The sequence below is a fragment of the Phaenicophaeus curvirostris genome, chromosome 1 (assembly GCF_032191515.1).
Source record: "Phaenicophaeus curvirostris isolate KB17595 chromosome 1, BPBGC_Pcur_1.0, whole genome shotgun sequence".
In the NCBI taxonomy this organism is placed as follows: domain Eukaryota; kingdom Metazoa; phylum Chordata; class Aves; order Cuculiformes; family Cuculidae; genus Phaenicophaeus; species Phaenicophaeus curvirostris.
Genome location: NC_091392.1, coordinates 162,730,227 through 162,750,126, shown reverse-complemented (window position 1 = coordinate 162,750,126; position 19,900 = coordinate 162,730,227). Strand labels below are relative to the sequence as shown.

Here is a 19,900-nt window from a genome sequence, read left to right as displayed (position 1 = left end):
GCTAGCAGCTTGCTGTGCTTAACTGGAACCTGCCCTGTGTGTTACATAAACGTTTGCTGATACTGTTGAGGCACACACTGAAGAAGCTATGTTTCATTTACACTCAGGAAATGAACACCCCTCCTTCCCCAGCAGGATCCTTTCTAACCTGTTCCCATCAGTCTCAGTCCTTTCTCTGTCCCCCTCCATCTCCTAGTTTCTCACCACAGAATCAGCCAGCTGGGAGGATTTTGGAGGTGTGTAGTCCAACCTACTCAAAGCAAGATTAACACTGAATTCAAATCAGGTTGCTCAGGTGTTGGAAATATGTAGGAACAGATTTTTCACAGCCCCTCTGGGCAACCTGCTTTGGTGGTTGACTGTCCCCATTGTGTGACTCCACTCAATTCCTGCTCAGATTTTGGCTAACACATAGCTCATGGTAAGGCCTGGTGCTTGGTGGTCTTAGTGTCTTTAGGTCAAAGGAAAGGCAACATGTAGGCGGGACATGGTGACCAGAAATTGTTAAAAGTTATTATCCAGCCATTGCCATCTGCACCTTGCTGTCCCCTGCAGCCATCATCCTTGTGTATTGGTTGTCTGGCCGATTCTTCATAATCTGCAATGTCATTGCAATGGTCTGGACCAAACTTCCAAGATGGAAGCAGATCAAACAGCAGCTGGACTGCTGAGGCTTTCATGCTTGCCAGTATGATACAGGGGATGCCCACACTGTGATGGAGGAGGAAGGATGAGTGCTCTCCCCACCTCATCACTTAAGTGATAAATTAGTGAATTAATGTTAGACTAGTCTGTACAAAGGGGATTGAGCCCTTGTTTGTCATGTTTGTTTTCTTCCCTTATCAGCTCATAAAATGAAGTTTAAATTACAGAGTATGTTAACCTGTAAATTCGAGAGAACCAAACGGACTGTGACACCATGGTAATTTTCCGTTTCTTTTTCTTATGTCAAGAACAAACTTCCCATTTTGATTTGTGCCCATTGTCCCTTCTTACATCATCATGGACCTCTCAAAGGGTATGATTCTGTTTCCTTGACAACCTCCTGACTTGTATTTGAAGGCTGCTATTAGGAATCTGCAAGCCTCTTCTCCACACTGGACAAACCCATTTCTCTCAGCCCCTCCTTGAAGGGCTGGCACGTGCTCCACCCTAACCAGCCCCTTGCATACAAATGGAATCCTTCAAATTTCTCACTGTCCTTCCTGTATTTGGGGTATAGTGTGTCCAAAGCTGCGTGCAGGATTCGAAATTCACTCTGAAAGGTGCCGAGAAAAGTGGAATAACCCCTTCCCTTAAACTACTGGTAACATTCTTGTTAGTACAGAGCAGTACACTGTTAGTCATCCTCTCTGACAGGGCTCACGGTACAGTTGCGTTTGGCTTGCTTTCCTTGAGGAACCCTTGGCCCTTTTCCACAAAGCTGTTGTCTCTGCCTAACCTCACTTAGTTCCCAGGCTTTTCACAGCCAGTCCATTTCATGCCCTCGCATTTCTCTGCATCTCACAAGCAACCAAATCCTAGTTAAGAGTCTCTTTGTTTTCTGCAGTTCAGCTCCAAATCTAGTTTGTTTCCCCCATCACCCCTGAACTCTATGTAACCTACAAAGTTCATGAGATCCTTTCTGCATCAAGTATTTAGGTGTGTTTGCATCAATTTTCTTCTCACTGCTGCTTGGACTGACCTTGGAAAACAACCTTAGATCTTAGAGATGGTGGTAATTCATGGACTCAGACAAAACTGCTGGGAATAGTTTCCTCTCCTTTTTGAAAGCTCAGTAGAGATAGAATGTCTTCAATGTGAGGAAACGTAAAATATTCTTTAAAAGCATGGACCTTGTCAAAGTATGAGTGTAAAAGAAAGAAAGGAAGTAAGAAAGAAAACCCTTATTAAAACAAAGCAAAATTCACATTACACACATATCTTTTTTTTTTTTTTCAACACATTGAGTCTATAGGCCTTTCAAAAAAAAAAAAAGTAGCCAAATCATTAAACTAAAATCCAAACAATGCATTTGCCCTACCCTTATCTTTAGAAGAGTAGAACTTTGGAGGCTGAAGTTACCCAAGACAGTTCAACCTCAGGCATAAGCTAGAGATATAGCAAATCTCAACTCCAGCAAAGTAAGCATGGCAAAATTATGGGACAACTGAAATTAAGGTCTTATCACGACAAGTGCTGAGCAGTTTGAGAAACAGTCAGAGACAAAAGAGCCGTGTAATGAGTACACAGTGTATCTTGGGAGGGTATGTGATGCACGTTATAAAACAGACTTATTTTTAAGGTACAAATGAGATATTTCAAAGCAGCTATAGATTTGCCAGCTGCACTTCATTAAAAAGGAAAGAATAATAGATGTTCATACTTTCTGTTAAAATATACTAGAAAGAAAATGTTCAAGTCCATTATGTTTGCCATGATGTTGCGCCAGAGGAGGTTTAAACTAGATATTAGGAAATATCATTTCATGAAAAGGGGTGTCAAGCACTGGAATAGGCTGCCCAGGGAGGTGGTTGAGCCACCATCCCTGCAGGTATTTAAAAGTTGTGTAGATGCGGTGCTTAGGGACATGTTTTGGTGGTGGACTTGGCAGTGCTTGGTTAAGGGTTGGACTCAATCATAGCTTAAAGGTCTTTTCCAACCTAAACTATTCTGTGACACTGTGAACATCACGTGAAAAAGAACCAGAGTATTGCAGAGTTTGTTGCATTTGAAGAAACCTATTTTAAATGCTAAATATCTTTGATAAGAATGTGAAATACGGCACGATCCAACTAGATAACGCTTATTACTTATCACACTTATTTAAACAACATCTAGCAAATGCAGAAAATTTTCAGTAACTCTCAGTCACTGAAGCATAAGCGTGACTGTGGTCTGGATGCACTTTGCTATCTCATGTGTCACAAGTTTGCTAGCAGAACCATTAAGAAGGAGGTATTCTCCCTTTCTTCATGCTTTGGTCAGAAAATGCTGATCTGTTGTAACTCAGCTTTGTGTAGAAGCAGATTAATTTTGAGAAGACAAGTTTTCTCATTAATCCAGTAGAAAACTAGCCCAACAGCAAAATTGCCGGCTTTGTCACTAGAAGTATCTGAATAGTCTGTTGGCGTGCACTCGCTACACACGTGGGAGTTCTCAAGTTTAAAATTTTTTGTGAAGAAACTTGAGGTTCAGTTTCATCCTACTAAAGTAAGGGAACATTTTTTAGATATTTTCACAGAATCACAGAATCACAAGGTTGGGAAAGACCCACAGGATCATCGAGTCCAACCATTCCTATCAATCACTAAACCATGCCCCTCAGCTCCTCATCCAACCGTCCTTTAAACACCTCCAGGGAAGGTGACTCAACCACCTCCCTGGGCAGCCTGTCCCAGTGCCCAATGACCCTTTCCATAAAAAATTTTCACTCAGAAGAGATAAGTTTTCCTTCAAGCCATGCCATATCCCAAATACTTTCTAAAATTCTGTGCTGCCTATATTCACCAGCAGCAGAAGGAAGAAATATAACAAGGAAAAGGGGCAGTGGTGACAATTGATTTAGCTTCACAGAATTTTTTGTATGTGCTGTATATTTAAAATATTTCACTAAGTCTGGTTATATCAAAGCTATACTTACTAAGGTGCCAAACAGATTCAGAATTGGCTTGAGCTGAGCACACACAGGCCCACTGAAGCCACAGGGGAAATTACATATCAAAAGTTAAATTTACAAGTTTAGCCATTGGTTCTCTGGGAAAGTAACAGTAACAACATTTTTTTTTCCATAATTGGACAATGCTAAAATCAGTGAGCTTCTGATTAGAGCTTCTGTGCATCTCTTTAATGTATGTCCGTAATGACAGACAACTCACTGCATGCTAATAATTGTTTTATCTACATGCAGCTAAACTGAGGGTTCCTGCAGAGGATTTAATTTTTTTTTTTTTGCAAACTTAGCATATCAATGAAAATAATAATAATAGTACTCAGCAGCAGCAGCTGCTTCAGCTCCAGGACACAAAAATAAATAAGTTGTATAAGGAGGATTTCCAGACATTTCGAAACTGTAGTTAAGTCTCATATAAATCCCAGTGTGGTAATCCAATGCACACGTTTGTTGTTCAAAAGTCTTCCTGAATTGTTTCATTAGTTTACCACAGTCTGTAATTCGTAACTCCAAATCTATTTTATTTATCGTCTATCTCCATGAGAAAACCTTCAAATAAACATGATTTATAAAAACAGACAAGGAGACTGCAATACACAAAGCATCTTTTCTTTATTGAATGAGCTTTATGACAAAATTCTCAACTCCTAAAAAATATTTTCAAATGAAATACAGGTCATTACTGTTTTTTTTATTATTTTACCTATTCCAGTACTCACTTCAGTACTTCCCTGAAGATCAGTGGAGTAAGTATTCAATGTCTGTATTACAATAGCTCCTAGAAGTCTTGACCACACTATTACCATGTTTTTACCTTGACTACATGATATACATGGATTCTTGGGGCAAAAAAAGACATAAATCTTACCTACTGAACAAAGCATACAAATGAAAGAAAACAAAAAACCCACATCTGTTCTGATATTTTTTTGCAAAACAAAGTTGAGCAATATGTTCAAAACTCAGAAAAAGACCATATTTAACCTAGGGAATGAGTCCTGATTTCTGGGATGCAAATATATCTTTTCAGTTTTATGGTTGGTTCCATGTTTATTGCATTTTTTTTTTACTATGTTGCATAGAATGGATCATAGCAAAAAGCAAGAGAAATAAAAAAAGTGTAGGCAGTATTATTTCCATTGGATAATCTATTCAAAAGAAGGTAAAATTCTGTGCTCAGATGTCAAAGGCCTGTATATGTGTGTGTAAATTCTTTCATATACATACCTATACAAATATATATGGTATATATATGTACACATCTATATATGACTGCAGAAATAATTAAGCCAGAAATCCAATTCCACCTATTGCATTGTGTCTAATCTCATCATGTTTCTCCTTATTCCTGCCTTGCTAACATAAAAGTATACACTTATTTCTTGATGAGTAGCAATGCTTTGAAGATCAAGATGTTCAAGAATCTTCCTTGCGCTTTTCCCAGTAAAATTAATTCTAATTGGTAAATACTAATAGATTTTAGCAATTTGTACACCTTTTCTTCACAGGGAAGAGGCAAACCCGTAGAGGCAAGCTACTATTCTGCATATTTATGAGCAGTTTGTTTTGGTTATTCCATACATTTACTTTCCAGTGTCCCATACGTTTAGATTTTTTCCTTCCCCCAAATCTTGAAATCCACAAACTAGAATCCACTTGGCACATCCATTTTGTGATGAGGAATCTACTGTTTGATGGTTTTTCCCTATACTTAATGCTTGTGGTAATCACATGATGGTTATATCTCACAAGTATGTCTGGTGTATTTCCTGTTCTGGGTTCACTTAGTAAACTGAAGAAAAGTTTTGAGAAGCTGGTGGTGGATAGAGGGGAGACCGAATTGGCAGCTTTATTACAATTCGATATTTTTTCTGACAAAGGCATAGGAAAAGAATAAAACTGCATTAAGCATAATAACAGAAATTAAGAGCTTCAGAGGAGTCTAACTGCACCGAAAAAAGTACCATCTCCATCCAAGGATATTTTGGCCCTCCTCCGTGGTATTGTAAGTTGTAGTTCATCCCCTTCTTCTAATTTTGCAATGCCTGGCAAAAGATTTGGAATATTTTTAAATGAATATTTAAAATGCATTATTTTCTTAAATTGTGTTCAAAAAGTCATTACACGTCATCTTATAAATAGAAACATGGTTTGTTTCTTGCAAAGAGTGGGGGTTTTTTATCCCTACTCACAACCTTACAAATTGCAGCCTACCCAAAGCTGACAATGTCTTCTGTAGAGCTGGACATAATTTGCACTCAGCATATCACAGTTCACTTAAGCAAATGCTGCAAAAATTCATGACAATGGTGTACTCAGATTATGTGTGTTATGGTGATATGACAGTTGAGGTCAGTATTGGGATTTGCTGGTCCTAGACCATTCTGTTCCCACACTTCTGGAGGAGGTCTCATGAGCTTTATCAACTAAATGAAGTTACCAGACATCAGCTGATCCACTGCAACTGCAGAGCACTAAAGTCTGCGTATCAGCTGATGTGATAGCCAAAAGCACCTCACCTTCAAGCTGCGGTTACTGAGCTGAGAGTACATCTAACATTTGCTACTATACATACTCAGCAGCATGAGGTATTGTAGTGAGATTTGGTTTCTTAGGTGAAAGAAGAAGGGTGGGGATTTGGGAAGCAGAAACCAGAAAGTGGCAGAATGGAGCAGAGATCCTAAGTAAAAAAAGTAGGAGAGTAAAGCAAGGGTGAAAGAAGATAGATGAAATTGTAGGTGGTTATCATGCCAGAATGGGTGGATGGAAGGGTAAGTTAAAGAAAATATTTGGACATCCTCAGTTGCCAGGAGGACGTAGTTAATTTATTTTTATTTGGAAAAAAATTAGCTTCCTTTTTCATCCCAATTGTTTAATGCCATTACTTGCCCACAGTTAACTCCATCATTCCATGTCACTCACTTTTTTATAAGACTTTAAAAAAAAAAAAGATAAATTTTATTCACACAGATCTTTCTGGAAAATAACAAAAGAGAAAACCCTCAAAGCCAACATTAAATGGGAAAGATAGGCAGATAAGAGCTACCCAATGAGGTTTAGTAGCCCTTGAAAATAACTCCTTAAATGCTACTGCAGGAATATAAAAATATATATATTGAATATTGAGCCTGATGGACTTGTATTAAATAATTTTATTGTGGTGTTTCTAATCTGTGCACTCAGAAAGAGCTTCTTATAGGAGATAACTTCAAGTTACCAAAAAGTAAAACTGCAGTAGCCATTACAAGGAGTAGAGAATTAAGCTGATAAGAAATATCTTTGGAAATCCCACAGTAAAGTATGCAAAAATTGGGTGGCTGAAATTAATACATGATGTTTTAAAAGAAAACATAGCTTCTAGTTATTTTATTGGGATAGCGAAATGTGGAATTCAACTTCTAAATTTAACTGAGTTCTTCTATAATGACAGCATGCACTCCTTTTGTCTGCTTCAGACATCTCACTGAAAGCACCAAAGTATATAACCACATAATATAGTCAGTGGAGAGAGGGGAATTGTTCAGATCACCTAAGTTTAGATGCACACCTTCTGACTGTCAACACTTTTAATAAAACAGTATTTTGCGGAAGTATTTAGTAGTTTTGCAGTTAACCAGATTAATGAATGCAGTCAGCTTTTTTACAACTGCCACTATACTTGACCACCCAATAGTACAGAATCTATCTGACACATTTCATTTGCAGACAAAGAAAAGGAAGAATGAAACATTTACCAGCAGTATAGCAAGAATTATTTGGATAAGACTGTGGCATATTTTGGATACAACGAAACAATGTCACCAAGCTGAGATCATCACCAAACACGTGGGCCTTCTTTCTCTGTATAAGGTGTCCCATAGCAAATGTTGTATCCGTATATAAAACCTGCAGAATGAAGAGGTGTAGACTTCAAACATTGTATGGAGATATTAAAAATCCTTAAAAAAAAAGTGAGACGCTGAAATGAACTGAGCTTTCTCACCTGGCCATATATGAAAAAATATCCTGTTTCTTTTATTACTATTTTATTTCCTTGTTCTTCCAGAGCTGTGCCACGTTTAAAGCTCAGAAGCCAAGGGACAATGCTTGAATCATCTGAAAGAAACAATAATTTTGGGGTAATCAGGAATAAATTTACTTTCTTAATTTTCATCTGCCAAAAATTAACAATGCTGTCTTCTAGTCAAGACTTCCCGTCTCACTAGCTGGATTTCCCCACTGAAAAGGGAATATTTGCGAGACCTGTCCAGATGCAGGAGCGTTCTTGTTTAGCAGCCCCTAGACAGATCAGCAGCTAAAAAGGGCAGATTTTAAACCCAAAAGGGAAATGAGAGAAAGACTTGTGGTTTGGAAACTAACACTAAAACAGCTTTAATGCAATAATAATAGGAAGAAAAGGAAGATCATAATGTTAAGAAAAAAATAATAATATATACTCAAGTATACAAAAAACAATCCAAACTCTCCGGATGACTAATATGTCACCACTGACATGTGGAGAAACTCCCGGACTGGACTGAGCAGCAGGCAGAAGCTCGACTCAGGAATGGGTTTCAGGAGCACGTGGATGGATTCAGGGACAGGCAGAGAGGCAAGGTCCTCCCTGAAGAAGGCAGCTAACCCTAGTGATCTCTAAGCCTTTATACTGAGTAGGACAAGTATGATGTGGAATCCTTCATTGGTCTGGTTTGGGTTACCTGTTCTGTCACCAGCACATGCTACCCCCTTCACACCAGCTCCAGGATGGCCTTAATGTACATCAGGATAGGTGTGAGCAGTGGCCTCTCTGCATACCTGTAGCCCATTATATTGGTGATAACTATCAGGCTTATCACCCCTAGAGGCAGTCGCTGTCTGAAAATCTGGTTTTGGTAAGCTTCAGCAGCTGAAGTTTTGAAAAAGGCTTAGCTGAAAAGTCAGAGAACATGTTCTGCTTTAGATCAAACTAGAACAAGGGACTTTATTTTTTTTTTTTAATTCAGTGACATAACTCAGTTACTGCTTTGAAGTTAGATAAAATTAGATTGAAAAGTTAATATATGGATTTGTTAGCTACAAATCAGGTAACGCATTCTTACCTATCTGCTGGATATCGCTTTTGCTGTCAGCAATCAGTTGCAAGCAGGCCTGCAGCACTGCAAAGTGAAAACATTTTGCAATCAAAGAAATATAAATCAGTAGCAGAGAAGAGATGAAGCTTTTGAAACTACTTTAAAAAAAAACAAACATGAAAAAAAAATCTTCTCCATGTCTCAGCACTTATTTGAAAACATAATCTATTAACACAGATCTTATTCAAATATGTCAAAACAAAATTCATACCACAACAAGTACTAGATAACTTCCAGAGAACATGTGGCTAAGCAGGAGGTCTATGGTTGTGGCACAAGTAACGCTTGTTTGCTTTAACTTCTGGTCTTAATATAAGGTGTAGCAGTAAGCAGATATATATAATATAAGATGTAGCAGTAAAAATGTAGCAGTAAGTCAAATGAGCTAAGAATCATGAGATCAATTAGCCTTGTCAGTTTTCTAAGCAAAAGCTCAAAAAAACCCCAGCCCTGTCAACTATAACAGATATCAGATTTTCTAATGATATTTACTGCATTATCTAAAGAAATTAGTTTCCAGTCATATTTGCTGTAAAACCTTAGTCATGTATATCGGTTACATGGTACTTTCAAAATAATTTCTCAAAATCCATATATCTGTATATGTACTTTCAATATGTTTGCAGATACCAACACTCAATCAACCTATACCAAGGCTAAGAGGGAAGATACAGAGATGACTGTTAGCAATTTAATGCACACGAACCAAATAACTCAGTATCTGTCAAAACAGATACGTTACTCAAAACTGTAGAGACTGGTGACACTAATGAGAAACTAGGAGCTTGACCGCAGAAAAACACTGTGGTATATCACAATACAGGCTTGCAAGTGAAACAAAGATCTTGAAAAGAATCTGCCAAGTATAAATGTCACGGAACAGGATAAAACAAAAAAAAGGATAGTTATATTTGCTTAGAGCAGATTTTAATGAAAAAAAAAAGCCTGCTTCTAGGGCTACTTTCAAGGTTGGAAAAGGGCGTAGTAACATTTACTGCATTTAACAGAAATGGAATTTTATTTACTGAGAGACAAGAGAAGAAATTTCTGCTATGGATTCTTCAATTTTTGTTTACATCTTTTCAGGTAAGAAGGCTCTGTGTCAGATTTGCCCTCTCTTACTACAATGTGTGGTGCCACGCTCCATGGGATCTTGTTTCTACATCTGTCAGTGGTACCCATGGGTGCAACCAAGTGTCCAGCAGCACAAATGTCCCGCTGAGCAGCGGATAGTGAAAGGATTTGAACAGTAAGCAGCCTCCTGTTTCTAAACCACTTTTCTAAGGGGGCCTGCCACACCATAACAGAGCTGGATGCACTCAGCAGTGCCAACTGGCAGCAGACAGAGATTCAAGCACACGCCTGAAACACTTCAACATCAGAAAAATCACACAATCTGTGAGCCCTACTTACATTAATGGGAATGCTATACTGCAAGCTCTCATCTCCTACACTGCAACACGTCCTTGAGTTCTCTCAATACTCATCAATAATGTGCCAAATTCTATAGATTTTCAAACAAAGAGTTTAAAGGCATCTGAATTCCCTGCCTTCTGACAAGGAATAGAAAAACCAAGCTGATACAAAATCAAAAAAGGTATTATATTTCAGTTATTTTTTATACTACACTTGTGAGTGACAGAATTGTCTGAATAAGAAGCTTCCAAATAGAGTCAAAATGTGATTATTCTGGAGTTGCACAACAAAACACATCAGGCAATTTACTTCACATAGTATTCATTCATTCCTCTGTGGTGCAAAGTGCCTTCCTAGCGAATGTAGTTTGCCGATTCCCAATAAGCTACATCAAAATGTTTATTCCTGCTTTTAAAAGAAATCATTAGCACATTCACTGGATTTTCTCCTACCAAAACAAGAGAAGATTTCTTATGATCCACACTAACCAGCTGCTATACAGCTGGATACCAAGGACTAGTGTTCACAAGTAATGAAAGTTACGGTGACTTTAGCAAGCTGCTTCTTGAAAAACCTTCTCTGCAACTTTATCGACATTCTTCAACAGTTTGCAAGTCTGGATTTACATTTCAGTTATTTGCAGCATTGAAATACTAGTCATCAATAATGAGAACTGCTACACAGTAATTCAAATCAGCAAGTACAATACGGTCTGAGATCTTTTCCATCTTTTCAAAACACAAACCAACTTTCCATTATGCTATGGATATCAAATCTACATATATTCTCTAAAAATATCTCACTGTCTTTTTTAGTGTGAGCAGGTAGAAATAAGGCTCCACAGAATATAGTAAGCTTGTTCTTCACAGAGAAATGCATATAATGCACTCAAGATGCAACAGGGTAGGTTTACACTGGATATTAGGAAAAAAATCTCTACTGAGAGTGATGATGGAGGCGTTCAAAAGATGTGTAGATGTGGCACTTCAGGACACAGTTTTGTAGGCATTGTGGTGTTGGGCTAACAGTCGGACTTAATGATTTTAGATGTCTTTTCCAACCTTAATGACTGTATGAGTCTATGATTCTATGAAATATAGATACAGCAGTGTCATCCATGACAGTAAAGTGGACAGGAGTTAGCACAGTGGCAATTTTACCTGAAGCTACAAAGGCTTTATAATAGGGCAAATAATATTTTTAAAAGTGTTTGAGGGATTTAACAATATGCTTCAAAACATGTTCAGAAGCAGGGACTGACACATAACTACTTCCAGTACACACAAGCTTTTAACTTTCACCTTAAGGGACTACACCAACACTTAAATTTTAGTAAGTCATTGAAACAAATTCAGAATAAATAATGCTACTATGAAGAAGATATGGATATACAGAGTATATTTTCTGGATTAACAGTGCTTTTCAGTAAAAAGTTAACATTATTAAGAAATGCTAGCAATTCTATTCCAAGGACACAAATCTTACCTGAAGTACAATATCAAGGATATATGCACTACAAAATATGGGCTGAATTGTTACTATCAGTAGTGAGCAGAATAAATCAAAACCACTACCTGAATGCCCTTCAGCCCAGTGTAAATTACACCTGAGCATCAAATTTGTAGTCTAAACTATTTTTGAATAATTATTAATGCAAGTATAATGCAGGATTCATAAAATACATCTTAAAAATGTGCAAAAATATCTAGACTGACTGTTACCATGAGGTCTGGATGTACATAACAGAGTGTATCTAGATCAACAAAGTATGCCCTGTCCTCTTGTGAATTCATGTAATAGCTTTGCTTTGGGAAGCATTTTTTTTCTGCATACACCACTCTGTGGTGTATGCATGGGGAGAAGAACATTTCAGAATGTCTCTTCTTCCTTGAGCAGAACAGCCAGTTCTGAAGAAATTAGTGACTCCAGATGCCTTTATAAACCACAGCCAGCACATGAAGGGGCATGTTCTTCACCAGTTGAGCAATGTAACCGCAACTGTTTAAAAAGCAAGAGCATTTTTTTTCAGTGGGATAGGAACACAGCCTTCTGCATATCTTCATGATTTCAGGCCTGATTGATATTGGTAAAGTCAAATTTGCCCTCCCATGCAAGTTTTTATGTTAATTAACTTGTAAAATCATTCTATTATTTTGTAATCCAATGTCGTAATCGATCCAAATAAAAATTCAAGTTTGTTGTCTGTGAACTCAAAAATAAATTTTTAAGTTTTGATACCTGAGGTGCAAGACATCTATCTAATTTTTTGCTGAAATAGAAACAGGCACCCCCCCTAAAATTTTAAAACCAGATCTACTTGTTTAGGTTCCTTCTTTGATCTAGATCTGTTCTTTGTAGACTTTCTGAAATGTACTTAAACACTAGATAATTAAGTTTACAAGTTATGTACATGTTCTTGAACAACTTACTGTATTTATTTCCTTAACTTCTTCTTTTCTCATCACAAGAGATCTTCTTTTACTTTTAGCTTGTGCATCTTTATAGACTGGTTAATTTTGTAATTTTTAATTAGGAAGACTTTATATGGCATTAATCATGGATTAAATCAGTTTTTGCATAAAAACATCTTGTTTGTGGTTACAGATATCACTCAGATCTAACAAATATCTTCAAAGTATTGGTAGCATTATTTTAACCTTAACAGAATTACTAGTAGCATGTTACAATCAGAATAAAAAAGCGATCATTTACTAAGAATGAACAATGCTTTATGTAGACTTCTCTTACACGTTAGAAAGCAGGATAGTGTTTTAAAAAATTAAAGCCTATTTTGTGGATTTTTGATTGCACAATGTACTGCATAATACGCAACACTTGTTCATTCATTCAATAAGTGGAATTCTTCATGTAGAATTGTGAGTGCTGTATCAAATAATTTTCTATCTTTCCACATAGAAGGGCCAACTTCCTTTAGAGTTAGCCTGTTGTCAGCAAAACTAACAACAACAAAAAAACCCCATATCTTTTCAAGAAGTAGGCCTCTCTCTTTTTTTTTATTAAGAGAACTCTTATATTTCCCCTCTTCAAATAATAAAACAAGAAGTATTTTGAATGTTTGTTTGGGGAGGGAATTTTATATGTAGCATCTGTTTAGACTGCTAACAAAAGATTAGGTTTCTTGATTCAAAGATCACTAAAGTTAAGTTCCATTTGTAAAGGGTTACTCTGTCACACAGATCTAAACCAACCACATAGTCAAAACATTTCTAACCAACAAATGTACCAAGTTGCCAATAAGGCAGTTACACCAAGAACAATGGCAAAATTCTCACAACTTAAATGCCACACTAGCATGGCTATAACTATATCCCATAGACACAAGTGATACTGGGGTAGAACCTGGGAATTGCTAGTAAAAAAATTGTCAGGTCACATGCCAGATTAGCCTGTTTCACTGCTTTGTGGAATTACTTAGAATTTATGCTCTGTTCCTTCCATACCTGCAACCAGACTGGTTGAGATAGATAACCTCAATGTACCAAAGTATATTTGGTGCACCAATCTCATCACAGGAGAATGCTGCCTGAAGCTGAGTTTGCAGCAAGCCTGATGCTTACCTCACTAGCTGGCCACTGGAATCAGAATGCCACAATAATGATCAGAACCAGGCAGAGAAAGTGTGTGTAAATGAGACTTGACATTTGTGCATTAAACTGGCTTAGGTGGAAACTATGTAGAAACTGTGCCTCGTTCCTAGACGTAAACCCACAGACATCTTAGAGAGAAAAGCACATAGGCAAGGCAAACAATTGTGACCAGAGTACAAAATTCAGGAGATGTTTTTGTTGTGGAACAATTTTCCTTGGCAGGCAAATTTTATAAAGGCAAAGAAAAATGATATCTGTTCTTATGTGTTCTGATATCACATTTGCCAGAAGTGGTTAGATGATCTAGCTGCCTGCATATAAATATGTGCCTTTCAAAATCACCCATTAACTCCCACTTATTGTAAAAAGAACTCTGGTTTTGACTGCTATCTGTACAATTGTATTTGGAAGTGATGCTTGAGCCCATGCTTCAACCTACTTGAGCTGGAAATTTTCTCAGGACAAAAAAATATACATGTAACTGCTGATGACTAAAAGTTTATGCATGAACACAGACAAATATATACCCCATAAATACACGAAAGAACATTGTGTTAGATTCATTTAAAGTAAAATCTAATTTGTGGCTACTTTTATGCACACAACATCAAGCAAATAGGAAAAAAAAAAATAATAGAAATTCTGTATGTTCAGGAAGGGCTGTGCTGGGCCTAAAAAGAATCATGGTGCATTCAGTCCTGGAAATTTATAATTAGAGTCTAAAAAGAAAAGATAATTGAACCATAACTTTATTTATAAACAAAACAATGCACCTATATTTTACTTCTGTTCTTTTATGAGAAGTAAATGTCTATCAGTGCCGTTTTCAGGTATCCTATTGCTAAGGAACTAGTCCATGTTAAAGTGAAATTACGGGTCAACACTTAATTATAAGAGTCAACTCCTCTTTAAGACCTCATTGAAGAAAGCAGAAATAGGACAAGGCACTTCTATCAATATCCTAATTTATCAGCTATTGAACCAGAATGAGTACAATGCATCTGCAGAATTATTTGGAGGCTGCTGCTATTTTGGTATCCAGAAATGGACATAAGAACAAAATGCAGGACTAGTAATAATGTGTATATGGCCAAGTAACAGAAAGGGTTCAGCACCATGAACAACACCGTATTCTCTTATTTTACTCATTCTGCTAAAACAGAATTTCACATTGACTAGTAGGTTCATGGTCATCAGTGAAGCCTGATCTGAGAAAATGTAACATTTTACTGAACTCTGCCAAGTTTAATTTGTTGTAATTAAAGCATGCAGAAAGGAAATTATCTAGCAGATAACTTTTCATGTAAATGCAAGAATTGTAATTTACTCTTCTTCCTTTTTTTATTAAAAATTACAATGGTCGTGTTAGAAAACAGTTTTGTAGTGGGTCAGCCTATCTAGCTTTCCCCTTTTAAATTAATGTTCATATTCTGTGCTTTCTGTTATCCATTCTAAAAAATTTTAAAGCCAGACGCATCTTTAAAATGAAATATGTGGCTTAATTAGAATTGTATGTGATGAAAGACTAATAGGTATAATACGAAGTGGCTACTTGACGAGAGGAATCTTGCACCTGCCAAAAGCACAGCTGAGAAGCCCAAAACCCTCGTTCTCCCCCATACACCCTCAAATAGTAACAAGAAGAAAGATGAAAGCTACTGTGAAGGGAATTTAATAATTTGCAGTGTACTGATGCTATAACATTCATTTTTTAAAGACATGCCTCCTTATATTTCAAGATACTTGTGCTTTAGGTATAAAAGTTCATTATTTTTTATTTGGGATGTGCTGGGATGGGGAAAGCAAGGAAGTTCTATGTTTTCCATGACAGAAACAGGCTACAAGAAATACAATTAAAGCAACCTTGTCCTCAGTCCTTTTTGTGAAATCACTTTTAGTCAAGACCTTTAATCAAAGATTACTAATGAAAGAGAATAAATCCCATTTCAACTATGCATTTTGGGTGATGTCCTAAATGAATATTCTCTTTGGAGAGACTTGAAGATAAGCAGATTGATTACACTCTACAGCTTAAATTTCATCTTGCTTGCTGAAGTTTAAGGGAAATATATTTCAAATTAATTAGCCAATCAAAAGCACTTGTTAAGCAGAGTCTGATTTACCTACAAGTTACTCCATTTTAACTTGCTCTGTTAATAATTTAAGGTATCAGCTTTCATCGCTTAAAACAATCTAAAGGTATCCTTAAGAGGACTGAACTGATTTAGCAACTCAGGAACTTTTTTCAGCTACTCAGTGCAATTAGAGTATGTATGCAAATTGTTAAAATAAAATCCTGCGTTTAACTCTCTCAAGCATCTTTGTGTTTAGAAAGAGAGAAGGAAAAAAATATAGGCATTTTATCCCCAGAGGAAAAAGTGATATTCCTTTAATATTCAAACATTATAATACACATTGGTTGCCTTTTATAGAGCACAGTCTTCAATGTCCTCTGCAGCACCTTTAAAAAAAGCCATGATAAAAAAATCTTACTGGATAGCCAAGCCTTTTCTAATTTTGCTAATTGTATTAATGGATGAATTTCATGCAGAAATGACACTAAACTTCTGAATTCCTTGTAGTCTGTCTCTTTTGACAGGTACAAAGAAGCCTTTCTGTTTGAAAGCTCCTACTTCTGTAAAGTTAAGGAGCTTTCTTGTTACTTCTCTGTTTTAGGATGAGTATGTCTTCCCAGGAAAATGACTCGGCATTTTTAATAAGTTTCCCCTCCCTAATAATGATAAGAGAAAAACAAGTTAGGCGTTACCCTGAACTGAAAATGATGCTTTTACAATTGAGCGATTTACAGTCTGAAGAACGTAAAGGTGCCTTACTCAACTCTAGTGCATCATTGAGAAATGCTTCTGTAACAAGAAGCAGATTTGGGACCTAACTTTTAAAGTTCAGCCTGCAGACGAGATGAATATGTGGTACGTTAAGCAGTATGGTAAGCATTAAGAGAATATATCTGCAATGAATACCGTTCATTCAGCAATAATTGTAAAAATCTTAACAGTCTCTCATAGCACAGATCAGCTGATGAAGAAGGTACAAGCCAAGCACTGCTACTTTTCTCAAAACAGTATGCAACTGTAGGCATCCCAAGCCACTCGATCAGGTGCTATTTACCTGTTTCATCTGTGTGGACAACAGACCTTCTCCCCCTGTTTCTGCTCCCATTCCAGATTTCCTTTTGGAAGTTTTCAGCTGGGCCAGGACCAGGAAGCCTGTTCTCCTAACAGAGAGAAGCAACGGTGTGAAAGCAGCCTCACATTTTCTTATCTCCTGCAAGCCAAAACCCACCCATCTATCTTACCTGCCTGGTGCCAGCTGCAGACACTTGCAGGATGGAAGAAACAGGGGTACCTGCTTTATTTTCATCATGTGATAGGTGATAGGCAGGTGGCCGATCTAGTGGAGACTTTGCGTGGACCCTGTGGATCAGCTCACTGCGCAGAGCTTCTAGCTCTGTTTTCAGGGTGATAACATGGTAAAGAGACAATGCTGCGAGACAGGAGGACAGGAGCATCGCAAGCCACAGGAATGTGACAGAAAAAAGTCCTGTGGTGCCTGAAGCAGCACCAGGGGGGGCAGAGGGAGAGGAGGCGGTATCCTTCTGTTGGATGACGTGCACACAGTCCACGGATTTCATCGCTGCTCTTTCCTCACTAAAGCCAGAGGGAGAGTTCAGCTGTCCCCTTCCGAGGTGCAATCCATGTTACCAGTTGCTTTCTGAAACCAAGTGCATCCAGAATAAGTGAACAAAACGCCCAGATCATTTCCTGTCATATGAAGCCGTTGATAAAACCATTAAACTTAATGTACAGAGTGAAGGTCTAAGATTCAGTCTCCGTTTAGTTTTCGTTTTTCTGTGCTGCATTTTGGAAATTAATACTTTCTCATGGACTGCTTGCTTAATCTACCTTCCTCCTTTCACTTTCCACTATTTATTTATGTGGCAACTTGCTATTACTGTTTCCCATTATCTTTAAATTTAGGCACAGCCAGTACCACTGGTAATTTACAGCCTTATCTAGAAGTGCAGAAACAATGTAAAGTTTCCTGGCAGCATATCAACTAGTGCTGCTTAAAAGACAAACAGATATGACAATGTGTGTGTCTCTGTGTGTACGTATATGGATGTACTGTGCATATACATTACATCATACATATTAATATACATATATTCATATCTAAAGTGCCTATACTTCTACGGAGGGGATACTCTATTCAAACAAAAATGTTGTGGTTTCCTAAACACTATAGTGAAAAATATTCCCAGGTATAAGTAACAAATTACTGGTCTCTCAACTGTATGTAGTTGCAGATTCTGTAGTTCAGTTCATCATATTAACTTCAGAAGAGGTGTATTATACTTATTTAATAAATACAGTTTCTCTACAGAATTCAAGGACCTGGATTAATGCAAAAGGAGAAACAGAGAACTGGAGAAAGGAAAGTTGGAGGGGGGGGGAAGGGGGAGAACTAGAAGGGGTGGAAAACAGAGAATGGGAAAGAATAAAAGTGGAGAAAATAAGAACGAGGGGGAAAGGCCAAAGGGGTATAAAAGGAAACTAACATTAAGAGAATTAAAAACAAGAGCAACAAAACTTTAAACACACACACGTGAGTATCTGGCTTAAGCTCATCTACTTAAGGTTTTACTATTCCTTTCATCTTAAAGCCCTGCATTAGGAATTCCTTTCTTCTCTGCAGAAGCAAGGCCACCAAAACATTGCAAATGTGTTCATATGCTTTTTGCACTGTCTTCTCATATGGAAGTAAAATTTCACTCTTTTGTTAAAGGTTTGAGTGGTCTGTGACAGAAAAAATCTCAAAAAGCATCACAACTAGAGCTAAAATTGATGTCAAGATCCCCCCCGCTGGAATATACATTTTTTTACCATGTAAGTAATCTTTATCTTTGCAAGAAAGAGAAAACTTTTACAGGTCTGTGAATATTGTGTAATGAATCCTGATTGCAACACTTGTCAGAATAGTTCAGACTTGATGTTGTTAGGAAGGATAAGGAAGCAGAAGCAACAATAGAGTAACAACATCCGTAGCCTTTCCCACTTCTGTTTCTTAAGACTATGAGAAAGTGAGGGTTATTATAAGCTTTATTATCTTCTATTGTGATGCAAAGTACACTTTTCCTTACTTTGACACTTCTCGGAACCACACAATATCCTGCACAGACAAGTAATTATTTTCCTAAATGCAGAGGAAAAAAAACCTTACACTATCTATCTTAACATGGCCCTAGAAGGCATGTACATACTGTGAGAAATGACACAGAAATCAGTGCAGGGTGGAATAAGAGCAGACTACCATACTGTTTCTGCACCTATTTTCAGATCTAAATTAAGGTGTAAATTGGGCTACATTTTGAAGGAAATTTAAGATGAAGTAAAGCTTTTTTTCGAACAGAGTAAGCAATTATTAGAACTAAGCAGATATGTCTTGAAGTATCACTAGACATCATAACATTAGCAGCCTCGTACTGACTGTGTTTCAAAAAAAAATAATACGACAGTTGAAAAAGAAGTGCTATTTAAGAAAATGAAACCAAGTGAGAGAATGAAAGTTACAACTAGCTGTCCAGGAATACTGAGAAACAATTGGCCAGTGAGGTCTCTGTGGTCATTAACATATATGAAAATCACAGGCAGACATAGATGTATATATGTAGCTGGTTCTGGAGAAAATAGACTACTCCCAGTTACATCTTCTTTAAATGCAGTTGTTATTTGGGCTGACAAAATAATTGTGGTGATACAGAGGACTTCTGCAACACATCTGGTTTCGGCCTGGTTATCATTCTGATAAATGAGAAATTCAAAAGGGAGATGAGGAAAATCAGAACATACCACACTGCAAATTATTAAATTCAACAGGTATTTCTGGTTGAGTATCAAAGGGATCGTTCTGTTTGCAACCTGGAGTTCTATAGCTTCATAAGCAGCTAAGTGATCGGAAAGAAAATATTATTTTAGACGTCTTTTGTGATGTGTGGAAGAATAAATAATGACAGTGAGAGATCAGTCATGAAAAACAACATTAATTGCCTAGAAATACACTTAGTTGAACAACTTCCATTTTAACATAAATGG

At 37.2% G+C, this 19,900-nt stretch overlaps 1 protein-coding gene across 1 annotated transcript; it reads right to left on the bottom strand.

Moving 5' to 3' along the window:
• Nucleotides 1–4,178: 4,178 nt before the first annotated feature.
• Nucleotides 4,179–17,737, bottom strand: TNFSF13B (TNF superfamily member 13b). The gene is made up of 6 exons (XM_069879476.1): nucleotides 17,104–17,737; nucleotides 16,917–17,022; nucleotides 8,731–8,787; nucleotides 7,635–7,747; nucleotides 7,387–7,537; nucleotides 4,179–5,697 (listed from the first exon to the last, which is right to left on the bottom strand). The coding sequence occupies exons 1-6, from the start codon at nucleotides 17,437–17,439 to the stop codon at nucleotides 5,585–5,587; spliced, it is 876 nt and encodes a 291-aa protein (XP_069735577.1). The 5' UTR covers nucleotides 17,440–17,737; the 3' UTR covers nucleotides 4,179–5,584.
• Between the last annotated feature and the right edge of the window lie 2,163 nt (nucleotides 17,738–19,900).

Bases quoted from the DNA above. Each gene is read 5' to 3' on its own strand.
- TNFSF13B (XM_069879476.1), bottom strand. From the start codon at position 17,439: ATGAAATCCGTGGACTGTGTGCACGTCATCCAACAGAAGGATACCGCC. The intron at 7,748-8,730 runs GTAAGAATGCGT...TGTTTCTTTCAG, and splicing joins AAGCGATATCCAGCAGATAG to ATGATTCAAGCATTGTCCCT. The intron at 7,538-7,634 runs GTGAGAAAGCTC...TTCATTCTGCAG, and splicing joins ATTTTTTCATATATGGCCAG to GTTTTATATACGGATACAAC.